Source organism: Erinaceus europaeus, chromosome 8 (genome assembly GCF_950295315.1).
Source record: "Erinaceus europaeus chromosome 8, mEriEur2.1, whole genome shotgun sequence".
Taxonomy (NCBI): Eukaryota; Metazoa; Chordata; class Mammalia; order Eulipotyphla; family Erinaceidae; genus Erinaceus; species Erinaceus europaeus.
In genome coordinates, this window is record NC_080169.1 from 72,275,351 (window position 1) to 72,302,009 (window position 26,659).

The window sequence follows — 26,659 nt, forward strand, 5'->3', positions numbered from 1 at the left end:
AGGAATTTTGTAACTTTATATTATTTCATAGCAGTGGTGGGTACCCAGCCCTCAAGCTATATGTGGTCTATGAAATCATTTGTTCAAGCCCTGCCAAGGTAACTGCAGGCAGGATGTAGTAACATCAAAAAGCTACCTTCTAAGTTAATAATGTTATATGGCCTTTGAAGGATGTTATAAATATTCCAGTGGTCATTGGCAGAGAAATAGTTCCCCACCCTTTCCTTATAATAATAGTTACTTATACTTAAATTATACTTCTTACTAAGTTATATACTTTTTACTTGATGAAGTCACCATCAAAATTGTTTTTATCCCTATGGTGTCTTGCACAAAACTGATCAAATAAATGGACAGATAATGCAGTCAGTCAAGCAGCATCAAAGAGAAAGAAAGAAGGATATAATATTTATAATATATGCAGAATATATGTCAGATACTGTGCTACTGAGTAGTCAGAAAAGTCCTAACATTTTTACTATGCAAAAATGCATCATGACTTTTCCAACAAACCAATAGTTGATTTACTTAGACAATCCCTGAATATGCAACAATTTACAGCTAGGTACTCTATTTCAGATGAAGAGACTAAACTGAGCAAGCCACAGAATTATGGAACACTCCAGTACTATAGACTTTCCCAACTCAAGCACCACTTTTCTTTCTATTATAGCACACAACTAGAAAACACATGTATGACATCTGGAAAATTAGAAACCAAATAGGCCAAATAAAATTTCAATGCCAACCCCCCCCCCACTTTTTATTGCCACCAGGGTTATCACTAGGGCTCAATACCTGCATGAGAAATCTACCACTCCAGGTGGCTATTTACTTTCTTTTTTCTCCATGACAGACAGAAACTGACTGAGAAGGGGGGAGATAGAGAAGAGATAAAGAAAAATCTGTAGCACTTCACTCATGAAACTCTCCCCTGCAGGTGGGGGGGACTGGTGACTGGAACCCGGGTCCTTGTGCAGGGTAATGTGTGTGCTAAAACTAGAATGCCACTCCCTTTCCCCACTGCCCTTCATTTCATGTCACCACTCCCAATCAGTAATCACTGACCTATTTTAAAATTAAGAATATTCTAGACAGCCACCTATTTTTAAAGTAGATGTAATTCTATAAAACCCTAAAATAATATTTTGAAAACAAAGGCATCCAGCTTTCAAAATCTAACTGAAATGCAGCCCCTGAATTCTGTAACATAAAATTGGGCCTTCTTCCATGAAATACATACATACTATAATAAAATTATGTCAAACATGTAAAAAGATAAAGTCTACTTGGTTTTGACATAACCCAAAATTTAGAAAACAAAAACAGTGGTATGTAAACTGAATTCCTTCTAGTCAACTAGACCACCCTTTAAAAGAAAATCATTGACTAAAATGTTGCAGTTTGCTTAGTAAATATATTTTTATAGCAATATGTATTGCCTTATGCTATCTTTAGTAGAAACTTTAGTATATTTATTAGTAGTCAATGAAAGCAATATTTCTGACAACTATGTTAATACTTCCTGGGATACCTTTCAGTTGTCCTGGATCTGTGTCTTCTTTCTGTATCTTCTCCCACTGTGAACTGTAAGAGAAGAGAAAAGCAACAAAGGACTAAAGTTAATTAAATCATCATACTGTACTTATACACAACTTTTACTTAACATACTTAATTTTTCTACAATATCAACTAAATTCCATAATAAACAAGAAAAACAATATAAAGATATACCAATGCCTGGATGCTAAACTTTTAAATCTCTTTTTCTCTGGTAATAGTTCAAAGCTACTAAAAAATTAAATTAAATTAAAAAACTTATTAAACCATTAATAACTTTACCTACCATTCGATAAAACTTTCAAAATTACAGTTGCCATATTAGATATACTAGTTATATATATTTTCTGAAACTTCAGAGCAATCTCTTAAAGTAATCTATGATGATAAGAGAAAACTTAGGCCAAGGGACAATTTATCCAAGAATACCCTGCTGGTCAGTCGTGAAGCTAAAAGCTTAGTTCTGATAGAATGCCTGAAAAGTTCTAGTTATTTTCCCTGTTCTGTCTTCTTGAAACTGAAACTATTAGCAGTCTCAAATATAAGAAGACTACGAATTGATTATGTTCATCAAATCAAATCTACATGGAAACACATGTAAGTATAAAGACTGCCCTGTGAGAAAGATGTGTTAGCAAGGCAGTTAAATGTAAATGATCTGTAAAGACCCCTTTAGTCCTAAAGTTCTCTTACACTGCTTTCAACTAAGTTGACTAGAAAAAGAGATCAATTCCTCTACCCTATCTATAGTTGAACAGTGTTACAGAGATAAGGCATTTTCACATTCATTAACTTTTATAAATGTAAATATATTTTACCACTTAAAATATCAGAGCCCAAGCTTTATATTTAAATTGAAATTTTTTTCTTACAAAGAATTACTCATTTAACATTGTAATTTAACCCCAAAAGACAGAGAAAAATTAACCATCTTTAATGAGAAAGACGGTGAGTAGCATTTACTATTATGAGTTTAATAAGCTTGTGAGGTAGGTAGTATTTCTTTCCTTTTTTAATGAATAACAAAACTTAGAAAAAAATAAAATTTCAAGGATAAAAAGCTTTTAAATGGTGAAACCAGCAACTGAACTCAGATCACGCTTACTGAAAAGCTCACTTATGGTCTAAATAAATATACATGATCTATTAATTTCCAGAAGAAACTACTAAGAAATTCTTCAGGCCTAAAAGAGTATTTTCCAATGTGAAAAATGTAAAAAGAAACTGTGTACACTTTAGTAAACAAGTAAAGGTCTAGAAATAAACACATACAAAATAGAAAATTACCTTGATATTTCCCTGAGATAAACAGTCTGCATGGCTTTCTTCAAATGAGGTTCAATGTTTCTCCAGAGTTTACGAGTATCACGTTCACTTGCTAGCAGAAAGAGGAAAACACTTTTAATAGTTTGTAGCTTACAAAAATTTTCTTCAACCAAATGTTATAAACGAAATTACAGTTACCTTCTCCTTTAACCACAGGTTCACAATATTTGGGAAAATTTAGTACTGCCTAGAAATAAAGAAGTACAAAAAAGTGATTTATGTGCCACAATTAGAAATTATTTCTCAAGTGTAAATTTTATTGCAACTTGGGAAATTTTAATACAATTGTTCAAATAAAATACTATATTGCAATAGGACCATTATCAGTAGTCACAGTTAAGATATGAAATCTAAGCAACCAATGGCACAGCTATATACAAGATACTGGGTACTATACAGCAAACCCTAACAAAAGGAATTTTCAAAGTTAACCCAATTACCAAATAATGTGATGATAACATTAACTATCCATTGTCTTTTTGAACCCTAATACAGCAAGAACCTCACATCTCCACTATAGAGCCTCTATTTCCCCCGGTCCTGGAAACTCAGGATAGGGCCCACTTTCCCGCATGCCTCTCCCAACCCATATCAAATAATATTGCATCTGCCGATCGCAACCTGATCAACGCTACGATTGCCACCTTAACATGCTTCAGCTCAGACTGTGTCCAGAAACTTCAGGTGTGGAAGGACAACCCTTCAGCTTCATTACTCAGGTGAGACCTTTCCTTTCATAGTATTCTCTAATTCCATCCCAGGTGGTTCACTTTCTAACGAAGTCCCAAAACCTAGATATACACCAGTTTCTGTGAGAGAGAGCATATGCTCACATGTATCCATAAACTAGTGCAAAATATATACCTGAAAGCAGAAGTACACTAGAGTTTGCAGTGAGTACCCCCCCCCCAACACTTCCTCTCCTCTATTCCAACCTTTGGGTCCATGATTGCTCAACAATTTGTTTGGCTTTGTATGTTAAGTTTCTTTTCAGCCACCAGGTTCCAGAAACCACCAGGATGCCGGCCAGGCTTCCCTGGACTGAAGACCCCACCAATGTGTCCTGGAGCTCTGCTTCCTCAGAGACCCACCCTACTAGGGAAAGAGAGAGGCAGACTGGGAGTATGGACCGACCAGTCAACGCCCATGTTCAGCGGGGAAGCAATTACAGAAGCCAGACCTTCTACCTTCTGCAACCCACAATGACCCTGGGTCCATGCTCCCAGAGGGATAGAGAATGGGAAAGCTATCAGGATATGGAGATTGGGTGGTGGGAATTGTGTGGAACTGTACCCCTCCTACCCTATGGTTTTGTTAATCTATCCTTTCTTAAATAAAAAATAAATAAATAAAAAAGATATAAAAACTTCCACAATTGGCTAAATCCTGCCTGATACACTAGGTCTAGATATAAAATAATATACTGAGTAGTAAAATATCACTGGGAGTTTAAAGCATAAACTATGTCATTAAAAAAACTGTAACATAGGTGGTAGTGCAGCAGGTTAAGTGCACATGGCACGAAGCACAAGGACTGGTGCAAACTTCACAAGCAGTGAAACAGGTCTGCAGGTGTCTGTCTTTCTCTCCCCCTCTATTTTTCCCTCCTCTCTCAATTTTTCTGTCCTATCCAATAATAATAACAACAACAAGGGCAACAAAAATGGGGGAAAAATGGCCTCCAGGAGAAGTGGATTCGTAGTGCAGGCACCAAGCCCCTGCGATAACCCTGGAGGCAAAACAAAAACTAACATATTTAATGTATCTCTAATTCTAAAGAAGTAATTTATTATTTTCCAAGGTCTGAATATTCTCACAAATCAAACATCATTTAGTTTAGTAAACAATCAATTTAATGGACAGCACTACCATTTGCTACAACCCAAACTCTTACCACCATTACATGGATAGTTCCACTAATAGAGTTGGGTCCCTTGTGTTACATGTGATCTGGCTTCTGTCCAGAACAGCCAAGTCATTGGAATAGTTTTCCCAATTTTACTTCATAAAAAAGTAGAATATTGCAAATTCTATTAAGTAAGTTTATTAGTTTTGATCTACAGGTGTGAATTAAATTAATAACATTAAAATGTCATGCTAGTTGTTACTGGTAAATAACTTTAAAAAATATTCCTATTGACAGTCAGATAGTAGCGCAGCGGGTTAAGTGCACGTGGCTGAAAGCGCAAGGACCAGCATAAGTTTCCCAGTTCGAGCTCCTGGCTCTCCACCTGCAGGGGAGTTGCTTCACAGGTGGTGAAGCAGGTCTGCAGGTGTCGATCTTTCTCTCCCCTTCTGTCTTTCCCTCCTCTCTCCATTTCTCTCTGTCCAATCCAATGACAATAATAACTACAACAATGGCAACAAAAGGGAACAAATAAATAAATATTTTAAAATATACTCACATTTTGTGTAAAATATAAATAAGTATATTCAAATAACAGTACAAAAGCAGTAAAGTAATTATACGAAACTACTTTCAGGCTTTAACAAATTACAGTAAGAGGAAAATTAGTATTTTACCTAAATCATTACAAAAGAACAGAGGGTACACAATTATTATATTACATTTAATTGTCTAAACACTTTCTATGCTTAAGTAAGTCAAAGCCTAACCCTTATGAACAAGTGGAATTTTATCAATAATGTATCTGTCCACATACTAAAGACTTTGTACAACTTTGGCTATTAATATTCAAATGTGCTTCTAATATTATGCCCATCTCTCCCATGTTAACCATCAAATATAAGTAAGTTCTCACTTGTCTGTTTTGTGGCTATTTATCTCATGTGTAAATTCAGTCCCACTGGTATTTTAAACTATCTTCCCAACAACTGAGTTATTGAAAATAAGAAGACTGTTAACAAAATCACAAATATAAACCTAATGTCCACACAGAAACAATTTTTTCACTAGTGATTTAATAATGATTGGCAAGACTATGGGATAAGAGGAGTACAATTCCACACAATTCTCACCATCAGAGTTACACATCCCATTTCTTCCACTGGAAGCTTCCTTATACTTTATCCCTCTGGGAGTATGGACCAAAGATCTTTATGGAGTGCAGAAGGTGGGAATTCTGGCTTCTGTGATTGTTTCTCCACTGGACATGGGAGTTGACAGGTCGATCCATACCCCAGCATGTTCCTATCTTTCCCTAGTGGGGTAGGGTTCTGAGGAGGTGGGGCTCCAGAACACATTGGTGAGGTCATCTACTCACCTGAACTCTGTTTTCTAGGCTTAAATATCATTACTATTTTCTGACATATGCAGAGAATATCTTAAGTATTAATAGAAATTTCTAAAAGGAAACCAGACACTCTTCACTCCTTCCTCATATATCCCTACAACATAGAAGTACGGTCAAAGAAAAAGTGAATAATTTCACTTTTAGTGAATAGTAAATAGTGAATATTGTGCATTCTGCACAATACCTCAACTATAGTGTGCTTGCTCTGTCATGCGTATGACCCAGATGACCCAAGCTAAAGTCTGAGTCACACTGCACTGGAGAAAGGTTTAATATTGTGGGATATTTTCCTTTCTCCCTCTATCCCAGCCTCTCTCTCTGAAAAAAAAAAAAAAAAAAAAACAACCAACTAAGAGTGGTGAAACAATGGTGATGACAATGGTAATAAAATAAATTTGATGATTTTCCGAGCTGCCTATGATCCATAAACATCTATACTACTGCTTAACCTTTTTAAATGCATAAATTATAAGTCTTTTATGTAAACATTACTAACTCAAGATCAGTGGATAAGACCTACAAAGTACAGACTACACTTAAGTTTGTCTACATTCCACACCATTAACATTTTATATATACATATATATATATATATATATATATATATCCTGACAGAAATTTGTCACCAAAAAAATTAACAAAATTGTAAAACTGCATTAATTATTAATAATTTCTTTATTGGGGATTAATGGTTTACAGTCAACAGTAATATACTATAGTTTATATATGCATAACATTTTCACATAACAATACAACAATATAACCCCCACTAGGTCCTCCTCTACCTGATCATGTTTCAGGACCGGAACCCTTCCCCCCAACCAAAGTAATTTTTACTATTTCTTTCTATTACACTTAATTCTGATTTTAATGGTGTTGTACACTTGCTGCAATTATTAAAAAAGAGAAGGAAAATCATTCCTAGTAAATAGTGAAAAGACAACTAAAGATGAAAGCTTTCTGGCCAAAGTGTATACTAATCCACAAATTTCTTGCTACAGTAGCCCCAAAAAGCTTGACAAGAATTTCCAGAATAAGATTTCATTTACTAGTATATCTCAAATCATTTCTACATGGCAAAACATTCAAAGATAAACATCTGCTAAAGTAACATGGATCACTCACCAGATGTCTAAGTTCCTTTAAATCCCGGCAAACAGTGTAGAAAACTCCAAGAAGAATATTAATGTAGGCAGCATAGAAATCAGCTGAATACTCTGGAGGGTGATCATGGGACAGTATCTTTTGGAGGTTGCCTGTAGACAGGACACAAATGAACTTGCAATGACCAACACAACATGTTTTCTTCATCCAACCTTGGAATTCTCTCTTTACAGCTTGTTTGTTTGTTTTGCCACCAGTATTATCGCTGGAACTTTATGTCTATAAAATTCCACCATTTCCAGAAACTTTTAAGAGAGAGGAAACAGAAAGAGGAAGAATGCCACAACACTCCTGCACTGCAAATGAAGCTTCTCCTCTGCAGGTGCTCTCCCATGGGCGGGAGGTTGAACAGTTTCGCATGAATGAGAAATTATTCACTCAACCAGGTGAAGTTATTTATACAGTAGCAAATGTTTTAAATAAATGCATTTTTACTCTGCTAGAAATATCAAATTGTAAAAGCATGATTACCACTTAAAACTACCTATTAACAAAATTTTCCATTTACATTATGTAGGCCAATCATTCATTCATTCATTACTTATTGCAAAACACCATTTTCTATGTAATGGTCTCTTCTAGCACCTCAGTTAAAAGCTTTCTTTAGGCGACTGGACTGTGGCGCACCAGATTAAGCACACATAGTACAAAGCACAAGGACCCATGCAAGGATCACTGTTCAAGCCCCTGGTTCCTGACTTGCGGGGGGGTCGCTTCACAGAAGTGAGGCAGGTCCGCAGGTGTCTATCTTTCTTCCTATCTCCCACTCCTCTCAATTTCACTGTCCTATCCAATTAAAAAATGGAAAAAATGGCCACCAAGAGCAGTGGATTCATAGTGCTGGCATCGAGACCCAGCAATAACCTTGGAGACAAAAAAATAATAAGAAAGCTCTCAAGGGAGGGAATGGGATACAGAACTCTGGTAGTAGGAATTGTGAGGAACTGTACCACTCTTATCCTATGGTCTTGTCAGTATTTTTATTTTATAAATAAATAAAACTCCCACAGTTCTGATCACCATAATTCCCTTTCATCTATTGTTCCCACTAAGTATATGGTTTTCTATAGTGTAATAGTCTGTCATTTCCCATGCAAATCTGCTCCATATTTTGTCATGTGGTTATCATATATGTTATATTCAAATTACAAATATCTAAAATAACTTTAAAAAAAATTTATCTCAGCATCAATTGTCTGAACTGCTTATATTTCTTCTTGCACTTTCATATTTCATATCTGACAGATGTCTCAAGTTTCTGTTTCTGGGTCTGTTTTATCTTATTAAAAGTTAAGTGTTAAATGTTCCTAATTTCTTTTTTCTGTGGCACTCCTTTCAATGGCTCTTTCAAAGCAGGTCTGGTCACGGCAAACTCCTTCACTTTCTGTATACCCGATACAGTTTTTATTACTCCTTCATAACGGAGTGATAGTCTTGCAGGCAGAGTATTCGTGGATAATAGTTACTGTCTTTCAACACACTGAATATGTCATCTCACTCACTCCTGGCATTCAGGGTATTTGCCCCTCTACCCTCAGTTCTTTTAACAGTCACTTTTTTCTTTTCCATAGCAGCTTAAAACATTTTTCCTTTGCCCTTGACTTTTGGTAGATTTACACAGGGTCCAAGTCCAGAGGGGAGATTCTAACCTGCATCCCCTTCTTTCCAGCTTTTTCCTTACAAACACTGACTCTGCAGGAAAGGGTGGAATCACTTCCCCAGCCTGTATAACTTTACCAGGTTAGTTTTTCTGGTGAAGTCATGCTCCTGGATCTTGAGACTTCACTGGGACAGTTTCTCCAATAGAACTACACCCCCAGTTCACAGGTCTTCAGGCACTTCCACTGGCTAAGACTGCCCGCAGCCCAAGCATCTCTAAGTGGTTAAATGTCATAAAGCTTTTTTAAAACCATGCATAGGAAATGACCTGACAGGCAGAAAAATTTGAGAGGTGCCAGCCAGGTGGTAGCACACCTGGTTCGGCATACACATTACAGGGCACAGGGCACTGGTTCATGTCTCTGGTCCCCACCTGCAAGGAGGAAGATTAATAAGCGATGAAGCAGTGTCGTAAGTACCTTTCTCTCTCTCTGTACCTCTCCCTTCAATTTCTTTCTATCTCTATCCAAAATAAATAAATTAGAAACAAATAACACTTTAAAAAACTGCAGAGGTAACTATATAAATGCACAAATGAGAAGCTTTGGAAAAACAATTCAAGCCTCCAACTCAGATTATATTCCTACACAACTGCTAAACAACTCTGTTATTTGTAGGTAAAATTTAAGAAACAAGAACAGAATTGCAAAGCACAAAGACCTGGACTGGGTGTGGTGCAATGCACCAAAGCAAAGAACTCAGGGGGAAGAAAAAAGGATAGGCTAGAGGTGGCATTGAAGTCTTGACGCATAATGATGGACAAAGACATAAACTGGAATTAAGAGTGTTTTACAGACACACAAGATGGGAAGATAAAAAGTTGTACCTATGCATCAACAACTGTACTTTATAAATTATTCTGCCCACAATAAAATGATAAAAAAAAAAAAAACTTGGGGAGGGGGTTGGATGGTGGTGCACAATAAAACTCTCACAAGGCTAGACATGTACCTTCCATATGATCCAGTAATTCCTCTCCTGGGATTATACCCCAAGGACTCCATAACACCCAACCAAAAAGAGGTGTGTACTCCTATGTTCATAGCAGCACAATTCATAATAGCTAAAACCTGGAAGCAACCCAAGTGCCCAACAACAGATGAGTGGCTGAGAAAGCTGTGGTATATATACACAATGGAATACTATGCAGCTATCAAGAACAATGAACCCACCTTCTCTGACCCATCTTGGACAGAGCTAGAAGGAATTATGTTAAGTGCGCTAAGTCAGAAAGATAAAGATGAGTATGGGATGATCCCACTCATCAACAGAAGCTGAGTAAGAAGATCTGAAAGGGAAACTAAAAGCAGGACCTGATCAAATTGTAAGTAGGGCACCAAAGTAAAAACCCAGTGGTGAGGGGTAGACATGTAGCTTCCTGGGCCAGTGGGGGTGGGAGTGGGCGGGAGGGATGGGTCACAGTCCTTTGGTGGTGGGAATGGTGTTTATGTACACTCCTAGCAAAATGTAGACATATAAATCAGTAGTTAATTAATATGAGAGGGGGAAATCAATTGTATGTCTCAAAGTTTCTCAAAAGACAAACTGAATCTTTTTAATATATAGGCTATGTATTTGATATGTGGACTCTCTCAAAAGCCTAGACCAAGTAGATTAGAAGCTTCCAATAGCACAGCTATATACAAGATACTGGGTACTGTACAGCAAACCATAACAAAGGGACTTTTCAAAGTTAACCCAATTAACAAATAATGTGATGATAATATTAACTATTGATTGTCTTTTTGAACCCTAAGACGGCAGGAACCTCATATCTCCACTATAGAGCCCCTACTTCCCCCAGTCCTGGAACCCTTGGATAGGGCCCACTTTCCAGTATGCATCTCCCAATCCAAACCAAATAATATTGCATCCGCCGATCACAACCTAACCAAAGCAACGATTGCCATCTCAACATGCTTCACCTCAGACTGTGTCCAGAGACTTCACGTGTGGAATGACAACCCTTCAGCTTCATTACTCGGGTGAGACCTTTCCTTTAATAGTACACTCTAATTTCATCTCAGGTAGTTCACTTTCTAACAAAGTCCCATAACCTAGACATACACCAGTTTCTGTGAGAGAGAGCTTATGTGCACACGTATCCATAAACTACTGCAAAATATATACCTGAAAGCAGGATTACACTAGAGTTTGCAGTGAGTACCTCCCTAACACTTCCTCTCCACTATTCCAAGCTTGGGATCCATGATTGCTCAACAAATTGTTTGGCTTCATATGTTAACTCTCTTTTCAATCACCAGGTTCCAGATGCCACCAGGATGCTGGCTAGGCTTCCCTGGATTGAAGACCCCACCAATGTGTCCTGGAGCTCAGCTTCCCCAGAGACACACCCTACTAGGGAAAGAGAGAGGCAGACTGGGGGTATGGACCGACCAGTCAACGTCCATGTTCAGCGGGGAAGCAATTACAGAAGCCAGACCTTCTACCTTCTGCAACCCTCAACGACCCTGGGTCCATGCTCCCAGAGGGATAGAGAATGGGAAAGCTACCATGGGAGGGGGTGGGTTATGGGAATTGGGTGGTGGGAATTGTGTGGAGTTGTACCCCTCCTACCTTATGCTTTTGTTCACTAATCCTTTCTTAAATAAAAAATTTAAAAAAAAAAAGTCCCTGAAAAAATAAATAAAATAAAATAAAATAATTAAAAAAATAAAATAATAAAATAATAAAAAAAATTTTTAAAAAATAAAAAAATAAAAGCAGGATAAACAATACAATTTTCTTCTTTGTCTTCGTAGTTCTTGCAATTCCAGATAATAGTAATTTATCACAGACTGGGTTAAAAGCACATATTACCAAGGGCAAGGACCCGCGCAAGGATCCTGGATCTGGGAGATTCCAGAAGATGGAGGAATGAGAAGCTGCTAGTGGCTTGAGCTCCGACTAAATCTACTGGAAACGTTGCTATTGTAATTCCTGAGGTTGGTGATTGCATTTGTCATAAAGGTATTTAGTACAGTGTTGCTTGTACTCAAAACAAGGATCCTAGATCTAGTCCCTGGCTCCCCATGTGTATGGAGGATGCTTCACAAGCAGTGAAGCAGGTCTGCAGATGTCTCTCTGTCTCTCTCCATATCATGTAAAATTGAAATAAGCAAAAATTCAGTGAAAAATATTTCAAGAGGTTTAATAAACACATATTGCAATCCCAGATAAGGTATAGAGGAGGAATCATTAGAATATATAAAGAAACAAAGGCTAAAATTTTTCCAGTGTGTGAAACTACATGTATTCATATATCCAAGAAACACACACATACACTCCCAAGCAGGATAAACAATACAATTTTCTTCTTTGTCTTCGTAGTTCTTGCAATTCCAGATAATAGTAATTTATCACAGACTATAATAAATGTAGAAATAAAATTACAGTGCGCGCACAAAGATTATGAGACATGAAACTAAGTCAAGCAGTCACTGTTTACTAAAGAGTAACTTTACCTGATAGAATAACCAAACCAAAAATTTGATCTAGGGCATTATAATCCACCTAGAGGAATAAAAAACATGCTTTAAAAAAAATAAGTAGTCTGCATAAGGCAGAAACTAGAAAATAAGAATTGTGAACTGTGAGCACTGCTGAAAGAATTATCCCGAGCATCAGAGACTGCATTCCAAAAGATGACTTATACCATGGGATAGTATTAACCACTAAAACTATCCCTTTACCTTCATCTCATGTTTAATTACTTTGACTGTATTTTGGCTTATATATGTTTCCTCTTAGAATGCTTTAATATGATTGTGGTGTTTTGCTTTAAAAAAGGAGGTGGAGATACTTAAAAGGCACAAAAACAATGACAGTAATATTGAATCCATTATTATAGCTTTTCAAAATCTATTACTGTACTCCAAAATTGTCAAGATAACTGCAAATTATTAACTTCTCAAATTCTTTCAATATATACTGCTTTGTATTTTCAACTAAGTTTTAATCAAAATATTTATTTTGTGACTCTTATGGGAAAGAACCTATTGAAAATAGGAGCTATCTCATCTATTTTAGGTTCTCATCAGTTAATTGGGTACAGTGGGAGTTCTATTTCATGACTGCTCTTACAGAAAAAAAGCAAAAAAGTCTGATCTAAACAATTGTTGTTTACTTCTGATTAGTTCCAGCAGGTGGCAATGGTTAGCAGAAGACACTGTAAGTTATAACAGAAACAAAAATGAGATTTATCAATAAAAAGTCAAAAGTCAACCAAAACAAGATGAAGATTTCCATATAAATTCTGTTCTGTTAACTGTCTAATTCTTACCTGCATGGCTGCTACAATATGTATTTTTGAATGAGTAGTAATGGTGTACATGTTCACACCTTTAGTTAGTACAATATACTCTAGTGTATCCTATATAGTATGCGCTATATACTTCTAGTGTTCAATATACTTTAGTGTATTAACTAAAGGCATGAACATCTATACCATTAGCACAAAGATCTGAGAATTATTAATTCAAAAAGATTTATTAATTATATGAGAAAAGCCTTTAGTTCCCAAACAAAAGCTCTTTAAGTGAGAAAAACATTTCTTTAAGTGAGGAACATTTTAGTTGAGATTGGCAACAAACCTTAACAGATCAAAACATCAAGGTAATCCCATTTGAACATGACAGTTTAATTGTCCACCGCTCCCTTTTTTCTACCTTTTCTGATAAATATAGAAGGAGGAAAGGAGAGGGAAAGAAACAAAGACATCTGTAGCACTACTCCACTGCCTGTGAAGCTTCCCCTTTGCGGGTGGGGACCAGTAATACTTGGACCTAGGTTCTTATAAATGGTAACGTGTGTGCTCTGCAATCAGTCCTACTCTAGTTTACAAATCAAACAAAACTATTTTACTACATATCATTTGTCAAAACAGTGTTCCAATATTTACCAAAGCAGAGTGTTCTCTTTGGTGTAGCAGTATTGGAACTATGGTGATTAAGTGCAGTGAGTTGTATACACCACATACACAAAACCATACTCATGAAATTTATAATATTGGGTGGGGTCAGGCAATAACATACCCAATAAAGCACACTATACACAAGGAGTTGGTGGCTTTTATCATGCACAAAGACCTGGGTTCAAGCTCCCATCCCCACTTGTAGGGGGAAAGTTTCATGAGACTAAGCAGTGCTACAGGGGTCTCTTTTTCTTCTCCTTCTCCCTCCCCTTCTCTACCCATCCCCTTTCCCTCTCAATTTCTGTCTCTCTCAAAGAAAAAAGAAAATTAGCCTTCAGGAACAGAGGTTTCACTGTGCAGGCACCAAGCCCCAGTGGCATTTCAGGTGCCAATAAAAAATATTAACTTGTAGTATTGTAAAACAAATTAAATTAATAGTATAGAATTTAGAGAAAAAGATAAACAGTATTGGGAAAAAAAAATCAAACTTACCTATGCTATAATCAGGAAAATACAAGACAAATGGCTCAAAGCATCCATTATTCGGACGAAATTTTTCCCAAACAATTTCACTGAGAAAGATAACAGTCACATTTCTGTCAGTCTATAAAAGAACAATAAATAAAAGTAACTACATATTAAAAAATCTTGATCAGAGTAATAAGTTCATTTGAATTTTTCTTTTAAATAAACTCAAAGCTCCAACATGTATCAAATTATTTGCATATTAACAAGCCATATTTAGAAAACCTAATCAAGGAGCTCATATACTTGCAAATTTTCATACATAATTACTTGGAATTTCCATAAAACTTTAGATTACTGATATTTCACTTAGCCAAAAATTCTAAGGCAATTACACAAGGACTTATTGTATAAAAATTCAAAAACACATTTACTTGAATCAACAAAATGACCTTTATAAGGGTTTTTTTAAACTTTCATTCAATAAATTAAAAAGTTAACAAAGACAACACCTCTCATTAATAAATCGCTATAGTTATCCAAAGAAAGGAAATAAGAGTAGAAGAACAACAGATCAGTCAAATATATGATCACACAATAAAATTGTTAAATTTTTAAAGTTATTTTCATACAAATCATTGAGTAAAACTGATGTTGAATATACATATGCATACTGATAACAACAGTCTTCTAAGTCATTTTCTCAATAAAAATAATATAAACAAGTATGAGTATTAGTATCTAAAATACCAGTGATAAGTACATGGACATCTTCTGAAGTATATTTACAAATTATAATTAGTCTACCTAAAGAGCATTACAAGGGGCAGGGGTAGATAGCATAATGGTTATGCAAAGGAATTCTCATGCCTGAGCCTCCAGAGTCCCAGGGTCAGTGCCCCACACCACCATAAACTAAAGCTGAACAGTGCTCTGGTGTAAATTAATTAATTAATAATAAATTAATAAATAAAAGTTAAAAAAAGAGCATTACAAGAAAGAAAAAGCTCAACATCTATGTAATTCTTCTAAAGACTGGTCATAAATGTCCTATGTCAGAATGATTCCACAGACACCACTATTCTTTACCTCAAACATAACTTTTCCCATATTTTTTGTGTTATCTCTTACACTGACAAGACAAGACATGTCAGTACTTTGTTCTATATCTATCTACTTGTCCAATAACCTTGGCCCCAGTCTCACACCTAACTGAACTATGCCTTGAAGGTGATTTATTATACCAATTTTCAGTATATAGAAAAACATTCTTTTGACTAAAAAAGATAGCTAAATTCAATAAATAAATGATATCTTCTTTGGTGCCACCAGAGTTGTTGCTGGGGGGGGGGGGTAGGTGCCTGCTGGACTGGCAAATCCATTTTTTTTTTGTTTTGTTGTTTTGTTTTTGATATTAGATACAACAGAAAGAAATCTGGAGGGGAGGAGGAAATAAAGTTTTGATATTAGATACAACAGAAAGAAATCTGGAGGGGAGGAGGAAATAAAATAAAGGAAATAAAGAGACACCTGAAGACCTGCTTGTGAAGCTTCCTCTTGCAGAGGGGAAGTGGGAGCTCTAACCCAGGTCCTTGCATATGGTAATGTGTGCACTCAAGTGGGTGTACCACCACCCAGCATCCAAAATCTACTATCTTTACCAGAGAAACATTTTCATTTTCAAATGTCTTTATTGTTTCATGAACATGTTCATCTGTAAGATTCATCAAATATATTTCTATAGGAATAAAAATCATGCTCTAAAGTAACTTTAATTGTGAAACCTTTGTCATTTAAAAAAATTATTATTCAAAAACATTTTATAAATTAATTAAAATATATTGTTAAAACTGGACACTATCTCTCCAAAGCCCTACCCAACTAAGGAAAGATAAAAAGAGGCTGAGGGTAGGGATTGACCTGCCAATGCCCATGTCCAGCGGAGAAGCTATTACAGAATCCAGAATCCAGAACTTCCACCATCTTATTTAAATTTAAATAAGAATTTTGGTCTGTACTGGGGGGGGGGGGATTGTTAGAGGAAGATAACCAGAGAGCTTTGAATTCAAATTCCATTACGTTCCAGAGAAGTGGAAAAAAGGAAGGATGCTAGAAGTAGCAATAGGTGTAAATGTGACTTAGATGAGATTAGGTGTGTTCAGGATGATATGGCTGCAGACAGGCTAGAGGTGAGAATGTTTTTTAAAAACTGAGAAATTTAACACATGTACCCACAATGTATTTAGTGTAAACCATTAGTCCCCTTAATAAAAAAAATTTTTAAAAACCCTTTATCAAGAATTAATGCTAATCACTTCATAATTAGAAAAAAAAAAGCTACAATAATTGAAAAATAAGCAGTATTAGATCACAAATTGCTTTTACTTTGAAAAATTCTCAACTTGACTCATAAGAGAAATTAAAATTATATTAATTAAAATTTAAATAGCATTTCTTTTTTAAAAAAATTTAAAATCTTTTTTTAAGACCATTTATTTATTATTGGATAGAGACACAGAGAAATTGGGAGGGGAGTTGGAGATAGAGGAAAAGAGACAGACACCTGTAGCCCTTCTTTACCACTCATGAAGCTTTCCCCTTGCAGGTGGGGACCAGGGGCTTGAACCTGATCCTTGTGCACTGTTACTGTGTGCTCTTAGCCAGGTGCATCACTTCCTGGCCCCTAAAATAGGATTTCTTACTAAAGGAAGAGAATTCAGGGCCATAAAAAGTGGGGGTACAGGTGGAGGAGGATACATATAGGTAGATAACAGTCAACCCATATCTGTGATTTTGGGAGAACTACTGCAGTTTCCAATGGAGGAAATGAAGACACAGAACTCTGGTGGTGGGAATGGTGTGGAATTATACCACTGTTACCTTATAATTTTATAAATCAATATTAAATCACTAATAAAAAAAGAGACTTAAAAATTAAAATAAAAGCTATCAGTCTAAAAAAAATTTAATCTATTAAAACCTGCATTGACTCTTCTGAAAATACTTTCAATAAATAATCATATATGTCATAATTTAAATTTAATTTTACTCAGTTAATAAAACAACTGAACCCACCCAAAAATGGGGAGAGGATATGAACAGAATCTTCAACAAAGAAGACATCCAAAAGTCCATCAGACATATGAAAAGTGGACTAAGTCATTGATTGCCAGAGAAATTCAAATAAAGACAACAATGAGATATCATGTCACTCCTTTGAGAATATCATACATGAGAAAGGATAGTAACAATAAATGCTGGAGAGGTTGTGGGGATAAATTAACCCTCCTGCACCTGGGAATGTAAGCTGATCCAACTCCTATAGACACCAGTCCAGAGAACTCTCAGTAGGCTAGAAATGGACCTGCCCTATGATCTTGCAATTCCTCTTCTGGAGGTACACCCTAAGGAATTGAACATACACATCCAAAAAGATCTGTGTATACCTATGTTTACTGCAGCACAACTTGTAATAACCAAAACCTGGAAACAACCCAGGTGTCCAACAACAGATGAGTAGCTAAGAAAGCTGTGTTATGCATGCACAATGGAATATGACCCATTTAAGAGGAATGATGAATTCACTTTCTTCACCTCATCTTGGATGGAGCTTGAAGGAACCATGTTAAGATAGATAAGCCAAAAAGAAAAGGATGAATATAGGATGCCCTCACTCATAGACAGAATATGAACATAAGGAGAAACACAGCAGAACTTGAACTGGGTTTGGTATATTGCACCAAAGTAAAAGACTGGGGGTGGGGGGTGATCTACTTTTAGGTCCTGGTGCATGACGGTGGAGGAAGACCTAGGCTGAAGGTGAGAATGCTTTGCAGAAAATTGAGAAATTTTACACATGTACCAACAAATGTATTAGTATAAACCATTAACCCTCTCAATGAAAAATTTAAAAAATTTCAGAAATTAATGCTCATCACTTCACAATTTGAAATAAAAGCTACAATAAATGAAAAATAAGTGACAAATTGCTTTTACTTTGAAAAATTCTCAACTTGACTCATGAGAAATTAAAATCGTATTAATTAAAGTAGCATTTTTTTCCAATTTTAAAAATGACAATAAAATCTGATTATGCCACAGAGAAAAAGATTACATTACTTACCAGCTCTTGCAACCTAAGAAACCCAGGCAAAAGATTTGCTTCCATATCTCTTAGATACTCCGCTTTATCTAAAACCTTATTAAATAGAAAAAAAGTATTAAAATTAATTCACAAAACCCTTTGTAAATCATTTATAGAAGTCTCTTAAAAGAAAAATCGTAACTTAAGTTTAATTTTTAAATGGTATTTACATTTGTAGAGGACATTCTCAAGTTAAAAAACAGATTACTCATAACATCTTTTAACCCAAATATCTAAATAGAGAAATGTTTCGGAGTTACATTAAAAAAGTTTATTTTACAGGTACAGTATCAAAAGGACAATGAAATAAGATACTCTATAAGGACTTCTGTAATATAGTTTGGATCTGGAAATATGGCACTGCAAGCTGTTTTACTCTCTCAAAACAGCCTTAAGCTTTTGATGGTCTTTGAGGGTCCATACAAAGCTTAACATTGTTTTTTCCTATTTTGGTGGGCAAAAAAAATGGGATTTTAAAATAAAGATGGTACCGAATTTACAGATGGTTTTAAGATTTTTTTGACATTTCAACAATATTAATTCCTACCATACATGAGCTCCTATCTCTTTGAAATGATCCTAGTAATAGCTGATAGTTTCCTAAGTTTATATTCCGGCAAGATGTTCTAGACTCATATATATTCTTTTCAGAACTGAAAACAATTTTCTCCAAAAATGAAAGTCATGTTAAAAAACATTAAGTTTTATTAAAGTTAATAAATATTTTGCAATTACTTTGGCTGCCAATTATAATCACTTAAACTAGTGATACATTTTAAATGCAAGGAAAATGTTTCCCTGAATAGCCCAAATTATTTTGTATTGATTTTATTAATTAATGGATAGCTTATAGCACTGTATGAGAGTAATCAACATAATATATCTCATTTCTAATTAGTTTAGACAAAGTAAAGCTAAAATTACTTATTACTAAAAAGATATAAATTAGTTTCTCTACTCCACATTCTCATTCTTATGCAATTTTCCCATCAATCTCTATTTAAATAACTCTCTAAGCCAGGACACAATTAATTCAAATAAACTAGTTCATTTTTATACATAATTTAATGCAAAATACAAAGCTAAAGCAATAAACTCACTTTTCTGGTGTGATACAGTTAATTCACCATAATTAATTATTTTATGGTATTCTCATATCCTTTTTCAAAAGCAATTATCAGATAACTAATATCTACAGAAGCAAAATCTTTGATTCAGATCTAAATATTTTCCTTAATGATTTAAATGAAGGCATTCTATAAACCCTTGATTTTTAAAGTGGTTTATGTATTAGAAAATATTTTCAACCACCTTTCTCTATTGTTTTCCTATGTATTAAAGCTTAAAATGTATTTTTAAAAATGTTTCACACTAAAAATAAGTCAACTTTTCCATCCTTAATATTTATTCAACAAATACCTAATGAATGCCTACTTGAATACATCAGACAAAAAACTCAAGAGTCCTACTAACTCTTCATAGTTATTTCTAGAACATTGAGTACTCTCTACAAACTCTTATCTTTGGGGGCTGGGTGGTGGCGCACCTGGTTGAGTGCACATGTTACAATGTACAAGGAATGGGGTTCAAGCCCCTGGTCTCTACTGGTAGGAGGAAAGCTTTGCAAGTGATGAAGCAGTCCTGCAAGTGTCTCTCTTATTCTCTATCTCATACTTCCCCTCAATTTCTGCTATCTTTACCCAATAAACAACTAAAAACAATAAAAAAACAGATTTCCACCAATATTTAAATTAAAAAAACTTATCTTTGTAAGTCTGATCACTGGAGTCATCAAAATATTCTAGTACTATCCCTTCTCATATGTAGATATTGTGGTTGTGATTCATAATTCTCTAATGCAGCAATGACATTTTTGGGATATTGCAAAATACACATAAAAGACCTCACTCAGTTATGGGACTCTTTGTTTCTTGAATTCCTCTCCAACAAGGATCTTATTGCCCACTCTACACCATGGTAAAAAAAAAAAAAATGGGGGGAGTTGGGCAGTAGCACAATGGGTTAAGCACAGGGGGCAAAGCTCAAAGACCAGCCTAAGGATCCTGGCTTTCTACCTGCAGAGGAGTCACTTCACAAGTGGTGAAGCAGGTCTGCAGGTATCTTTCTCTAATCCTCTCTCTTTTCCCCTCCTCTCTCCATTTCTCTGTCCTATCCAACAACAATGACATCAAAAACAACAACAATTAAAAAAAAAAAAAAAACAAGGACAACAAAAGGGAATAAATAAATATAAAGAATTTAAAATATAACTTAAAAGAATTAATTCCTAGATAACTGGTATTTGGAGTGTAGTTTGTGACCCAATAAATGAGCAGAGTTGTGGCACAGGGACCATATCTGATTCCTTTCAGAAACTGGACATGTAAAAACCATGTTCATAATTAGTATTTCTCTTGTTCATCATGTTGACACTGTCATTGATGATCCAAACCCAATAGTGAATTAAACAAGAATGGCAGCTCACCTTAAAGAGAATTGCCTAATGTGATTTTTGTCTCATATACCTTACATGTGAAATTGAAGAAGAAACACCAAAAGCCAATAAGCAGAGACCACAATGCCCCATCACAAGCCTTCTCTCTCTAGCCCAAAATCCAGGAGCGTGTATTACAATGAGAATTCCAGGTCACTAAACTCTTCACATTTTCACTGTACATCACTGATTTCTTCCGTTACATTCATTCTCCCTCATCTCTTCATTCTCTAAACATTTGTGTTACAAGTGTAATGTCACAATTCTGTTACTAAGCTCAAATTCCTTTTGGATAAAAAAAGTATCTGAAATTCTTTTGTATTCAAAAGCACCTTGCATAATGCACTGTACATAATAAAGCTAAAGCAAATATATTTGGAAATTGAGCTAATAAACAAAAATCAGTCTCCAAACAAATGGTATAATGAAGTTAAATTACTTACAATATATACAGTTTGATCCTTGAGATTTTCTGCTTTAGTTACTTGTTTAAATAAACGAACAAAGTCATTAAAAGCTTCACAGATTATTTGAGTAGAACATTCATTTTCAGAAGTACTAAGTTGATTCAGCTTATTTAAAATGTGTTCCAAAAGCAGTCGTACAGTAAAGCATTCAACACAATTCACAAAGACATGTGGGAGCTGGGGGGGGGGGGGGAGAAAAAGTATAAATAGTAACAGATACAAATCATAGCTCTGCTAATCCTCCTCATTTTCTCTTCAAAATGGATAGCTCACTGTTCTCCAGCCTGTTCTATGTCCCCAAGAGACCAATCACTACACGCTAGTTCTAGCTGGATATCCTGCCAATAGGGAAAGCAAACAGGAGAATGAGGGAGAATGGTAAGCAAGGGAAGTTGAATATTCATTCCTTTGATTCATGCCCCCAGCCCTCAATGGTCTACATCTTACAGAGGTTAAATTCTGCTATCAATAGTCACACCACTAGTTCAGCAGCCCTTCGTCTAAAACTACAGCTCTTGCTGGTTGCTGATAAACAGTCCTTCCTAGTGCCCATTCATGCTGGAAGGGAAAAAGCACTCAGGCCTTTACTATGTCTTATGGATCTCTTAACACTTTTTAAACTTTGTGAAATAAAATACTCCTTCATTAATCTCACTTCAATTATCTGAGTTTGATGTTCATTTCCTACAGGGACTGGTGACTTTTTTTTTTTTTTCAAATCTTACATGGAAACCCAAGTACATGTGAATGTGATAATTCTTAGTGAGAATTTCATACTCACATTTTAAGGTAGTAAACTTAAATGATGAAGAATTTATTTACTATTTTCTACCAGAGCACTAGTCAGCTCTGGCTTATGATGGTATGGGGATTGAACCTGGGACCTTGGAACTTCAGTCATGAGTTTGTCTTGCATAAGCATTATGCTATCACCCTTGCCTCCCCCCCCAAAAAAAAAAAATTTAAGAGTTAAAAATCAGTAATCAGGATAAGAAGATACTGGGTTGTCAGAAAAGTCATGACATATTTTTCTAGTCACCCAGAACAGCACACACTTTACCATGAACATGGTCCTTATTTGAGTCCAGGTATCACATGGGACGTATCATAGACAATATCAAGGGCATGGACGATGGAGTGGTACTATAGTCTAGTTGCTATCTTTGCCTGTTTCTCTTTCTCCCTCACAGTAATCTATTACTGTGTTTGTTTCCTACAAGTATTAATCAGTTAAAGAAAGTCTGAGGAGAATTTGGTTCAATCTTTTAAAATAACTTTCTAACATCAGAGCTCAAGTTATCTATCAATAGTTACTTTCTAAATGTTTATAGTCTTAAAGGTATCCAGACAAAAATTAATCATAAGTATTTTATGTAGATAGATATCCCTTCAGAGAAAGGTAAATTGGACTAAATAATCTATTCAATCCTTTCCATTTCTATGACTAAACATATTGAGTGTGGAGTTATTCATACCTCTAAAGTTTTCATCAATGTTTGTGTTACATAGGTCTTTCCACTGGCAGTATGTCCATAAATAAAAATGGATGGAAAGCTGAAATGATGTCTCTAAGAGAGAAAAGACAAATTACCAGTCTTCAAATATGAAGCAAAATAAGTAAACCTTTATCAGCCAACCATGTTTTTTTAATATAGTAAACCATTCAATACAAAAATTTTAATTGTGTATGTAGTGAATTAATCATTACACTTTGAACTTACTTAAATTCAGCTCTAAGTACTTCAATTCTGAACCATCTGCTAAGCAAATTATATAGCAAATATAATTTTAAGACAATTTAACCATCTGCTAAAATGTCTTAAAATTATAGTTGCTATATTCCTTGATATTGCCTATTATTACATACATTAAAATATTTCATTACTGTATAAGTTCATGTACACACTTGTATGTTCAAATTTATAGGTGATTTAAGAAATATCTCAATAATTATTATTATACTTTCTTTTTACTTTAACCCTTTAAAAAATATGATCACACAGACTTCCAAAATCAGTGTACATTTTAAGACTCTGAAACTACATATAGGTAATCACAGAGCTACAAGAATTTTCAAAAGAACTCTCAAGAAAACCTACTAGATATATCTGAACTAGGCATACTGCATTTATCTCACCTAAGTGTATACACTTTATCAAACTGAACAATGATAAAGTCTTCATAGCATATATTTCAAACTATGTATTTGCAAGATCCCCATATGACCCAGTAATAAGTAAAACTTATCAGAGTTCCCTCTGCTGGACTAGTCATTACTACAAATATGTCTTATTCACATTTATTCAATGGACATTTATTAAACATCAACTAAATTAAAAAAAAAGCCATGACCCACTTAAGAGAACAAATACTAATTAAAAAGAAAATATGCTATGGACAAGTCCATACTTTGGTGGGAAAACAAACATAAATAACTACAAGAAAACTGAATGGTATAATTTTCATGAGAAACTACAGTATCTACTATAATCATCATCTAAAACTACAAAACTAGTCATAAACAATTCATTCTAGCCACTAATTACAGATTAACTTTTGCACAGCATATCAAAAACTGAACTTATAAAGGCATGCTTTCTTTTCTTTTTTTTAAAGAGGCAGAGAGAAAGACAGAGATCACAGCAACAAACCCTCCTTCAATGTAGTGAAGGGCAAGGTTGAACCTGGTTGGTGCACAAGGCAAAGCAGCACACTACCCAAGTGAGCTATTAATATTAAGTCAGCTTAGGGGTAAATTTCCTAAATAGCATACACCTAAGGGGAAAAAAGAAAAAAACAGTCTGTAGGCTTATGCCATGAATCTATTTTTTTTAAGTTTAACAATCTTGTGAATTAACTGGTTCAAAAATTCTGTCTGTAACTGAGGTATTGACTAAGCATATAAGTGATGAACAACAGAAATAAAATCAGGCCCAAGTGTTTCTCTTTTTTGCCTCACTCCACAAAAAAAAAAAAAAAAAAGTCACTGGGAGCTGGAGCCAGACAGGCACTGAGCCCTAGTAGTAACTGTTGGGAGGGGAAAAAAACAAAACAAAACATATATATATATACACTGACAAAAAACAACTAAAAAAACCTTGGTGTGATCCACACCAAGCTAATATTATTCATCCTGCTTGCCAATACTCTTTACGTAAAAGGAGCATTTCTGGTTGGAACAATCTGGGTTTATCAACTCCAGAAAGGAGTACACAGAGATAGCCAAGAAAATATTTCAGTGATAACAGGAATAACTATAACTGAAGGTACTATATCTAGAACACCCATTGAAGATGCACTCTTTGGCCTGTTACTTCTCTAAATTATCTGCCCCTTTTGGAGATGGCACGTTTCCACTGATACTTCATAGGATACCTCAACTGCCATCCCATATTTCTGGTTAAAATAAAGTTTGGAAGATTTGGGAGGAGGGAAGGAAGAAGTTGCATTTCCTCTTCTTAGAGATAAAATCCAAGTTTAATTGATTCAAAGTCAAAATAATTAGTTCTAAAGCAAATGCCTAACAGAAAACAGCAGAATTTAAAAGAAAGTACATTAAAGTTCTGTGTTAGTTGACAGCTGTATTCTACAGATAAAGAGGATCCCTTAGCAACGTTCATCCAGAGGAGACACTGAACCTTTTCTTAGGTATCATCTAAACTGCTACACAAGAAATCTTCCGGGAAAACCACTGAAGTGTTATCTTATTTTTCCATTTGAAAATGTAATTTTTCCTGAATTACTAATTCAAAATGCCTTTAATCAAAAGAAGCCCATTATCTCATAGCATCCCAAATAAAGGTGGGTTCTCTAAACAACCAAACAAGTTCAAGTTAGTTCACAGCTCTCAAAACTTTTTTTTTTCTTAACGCTTACTATTAGTGATTTAACGGCAAACGCTAGAAGAAGAAGTGATTTAACAATGTTTTAATCTTTCTCTCGAAAGAGGACTCCCTCACTCCCGCGCTGCCAAAGTTTTACACCTGAAGCCCTGCTAGGCTTGGTGCGGTCTCACTGGTCCTGAGAAGCACACTCATACCTCATAGTAACCACCTCAAACGAAATGCAAACACTCAACCTTAGTAACTAACATCCTGCTGCAAGCACAGCCCTGGACTAAAAATGCAACATCATCAACTGCCGGAACCCGGCAACTTTGGATGCTCGTCCTACGCCATCCTCCTATGAAGTAGGCCGGCCCAGTCCGAGCAATTCTTCTTGAAAAGGAACTAGCCACATGTCATTCGAGTGCAGAAGTGGGGGTGGACCCACGAGAACCCTTCTCCACGTCAAATAGTGATCTGCCGTCGTCCAACCCAAACACGTTAAGCTGAAAACTTGGAACTCTCGTCGCCAAACCCGACAATCTTTGCCTCCAGGTTTTCGAAAGAAAAGACGATATACCTCCCCAAACAAGGACTGCAACGTGGTCACTTGAGACTCGCGACAAAGCACGATGTTTTCCAGATGAGGCATGCTGGCGGGAGCCCAAGGACAGTGCTGCCCCGGGGTTAACTCCGCGGGTGCCCACGGGGACCCACTCCTCAACCCTGCAATCCACGTTCCCGCCGGAAACCAGATTCCCGGGGCTATGGGGGGCGGGGAGAAACACATGTACACATGCGCAGGTGTGACGTCAGCGCGCGAGGAGCGCCGCCCCGCCCGAGTCTCCGCCCTCGGGAGGTGCTGGAGTGTTTTTTGCTTGTTGGCTGCCGCTGGGCTGTTAGTGCTGGCTAAGCTGAGCCCTGCCTTACGGAGCAGTGATGTTTTCCATCCGAGTGTTAAGACGTGGGGCTGAGCCGACAGAGAAGGCACTGGGCAAAGCTATGCTGTCTGTCAGGCCTCTTGTGACCCGGGAATCAGTGACTGTGGTTTTCCCGCGTAGACACCAAATTTAGAAGCCTTGCATAATGGAGAGCTCTGCACAAGTGCCCCGGGAGCCAGTACCCCTGGCTGTTCTGGGACTTCATGAAGACAAACTCCTACAGAACCTATATATTGCCGAAAGATAGGGCTTTTTACCTTAAGCGTTTGGTGGATTTTTTTTCTTTCCTTTTTTAAGGGGCGGGTGCACCCTGTTGAGCACACAGATTACCATGGCCAAGCCCCCATGACTCCTCTGATGATAATTAAAAAAAAAAAAAAAAGTGTGAGTGGGGGAGTAGGATGGAGGGCGAATAGCAGTTTGGAATGATTATTCTTTCTAAAAAATAT

At 36.0% G+C, this 26,659-nt stretch overlaps 1 protein-coding gene across 3 annotated transcripts in view; it reads right to left on the reverse strand.

The window, feature by feature from the left end:
- Positions 1 to 26,041, reverse strand: part of ORC5 (origin recognition complex subunit 5) — a 70,179-nt gene extending 44,138 nt beyond the window's left edge. Inside the window, exons 1-9 of one of the 3 annotated variants that reach the window (XM_007532674.3) lie at positions 25,850 to 26,041; positions 22,921 to 23,013; positions 21,422 to 21,622; positions 18,464 to 18,538; positions 14,368 to 14,479; positions 7,266 to 7,396; positions 3,025 to 3,073; positions 2,848 to 2,938; positions 1,535 to 1,587 (exon numbers count right to left, since the gene is read on the reverse strand). In XM_007532674.3, coding sequence (XP_007532736.1) covers positions 1,535 to 1,587; positions 2,848 to 2,938; positions 3,025 to 3,073; positions 7,266 to 7,396; positions 14,368 to 14,479; positions 18,464 to 18,538; positions 21,422 to 21,622; positions 22,921 to 23,013; positions 25,850 to 25,921 — 877 coding nt within the window. In that variant the 5' untranslated portion in view covers positions 25,922 to 26,041. The remainder of the gene's footprint in view (positions 1 to 1,534; positions 1,588 to 2,847; positions 2,939 to 3,024; positions 3,074 to 7,265; positions 7,397 to 14,367; positions 14,480 to 18,463; positions 18,539 to 21,421; positions 21,623 to 22,920; positions 23,014 to 25,849) is intronic. The other 2 variants (XM_060196371.1, XM_060196370.1) reach the window with 2 other exon arrangements.
- Between the last annotated feature and the right edge of the window lie 618 nt (positions 26,042 to 26,659).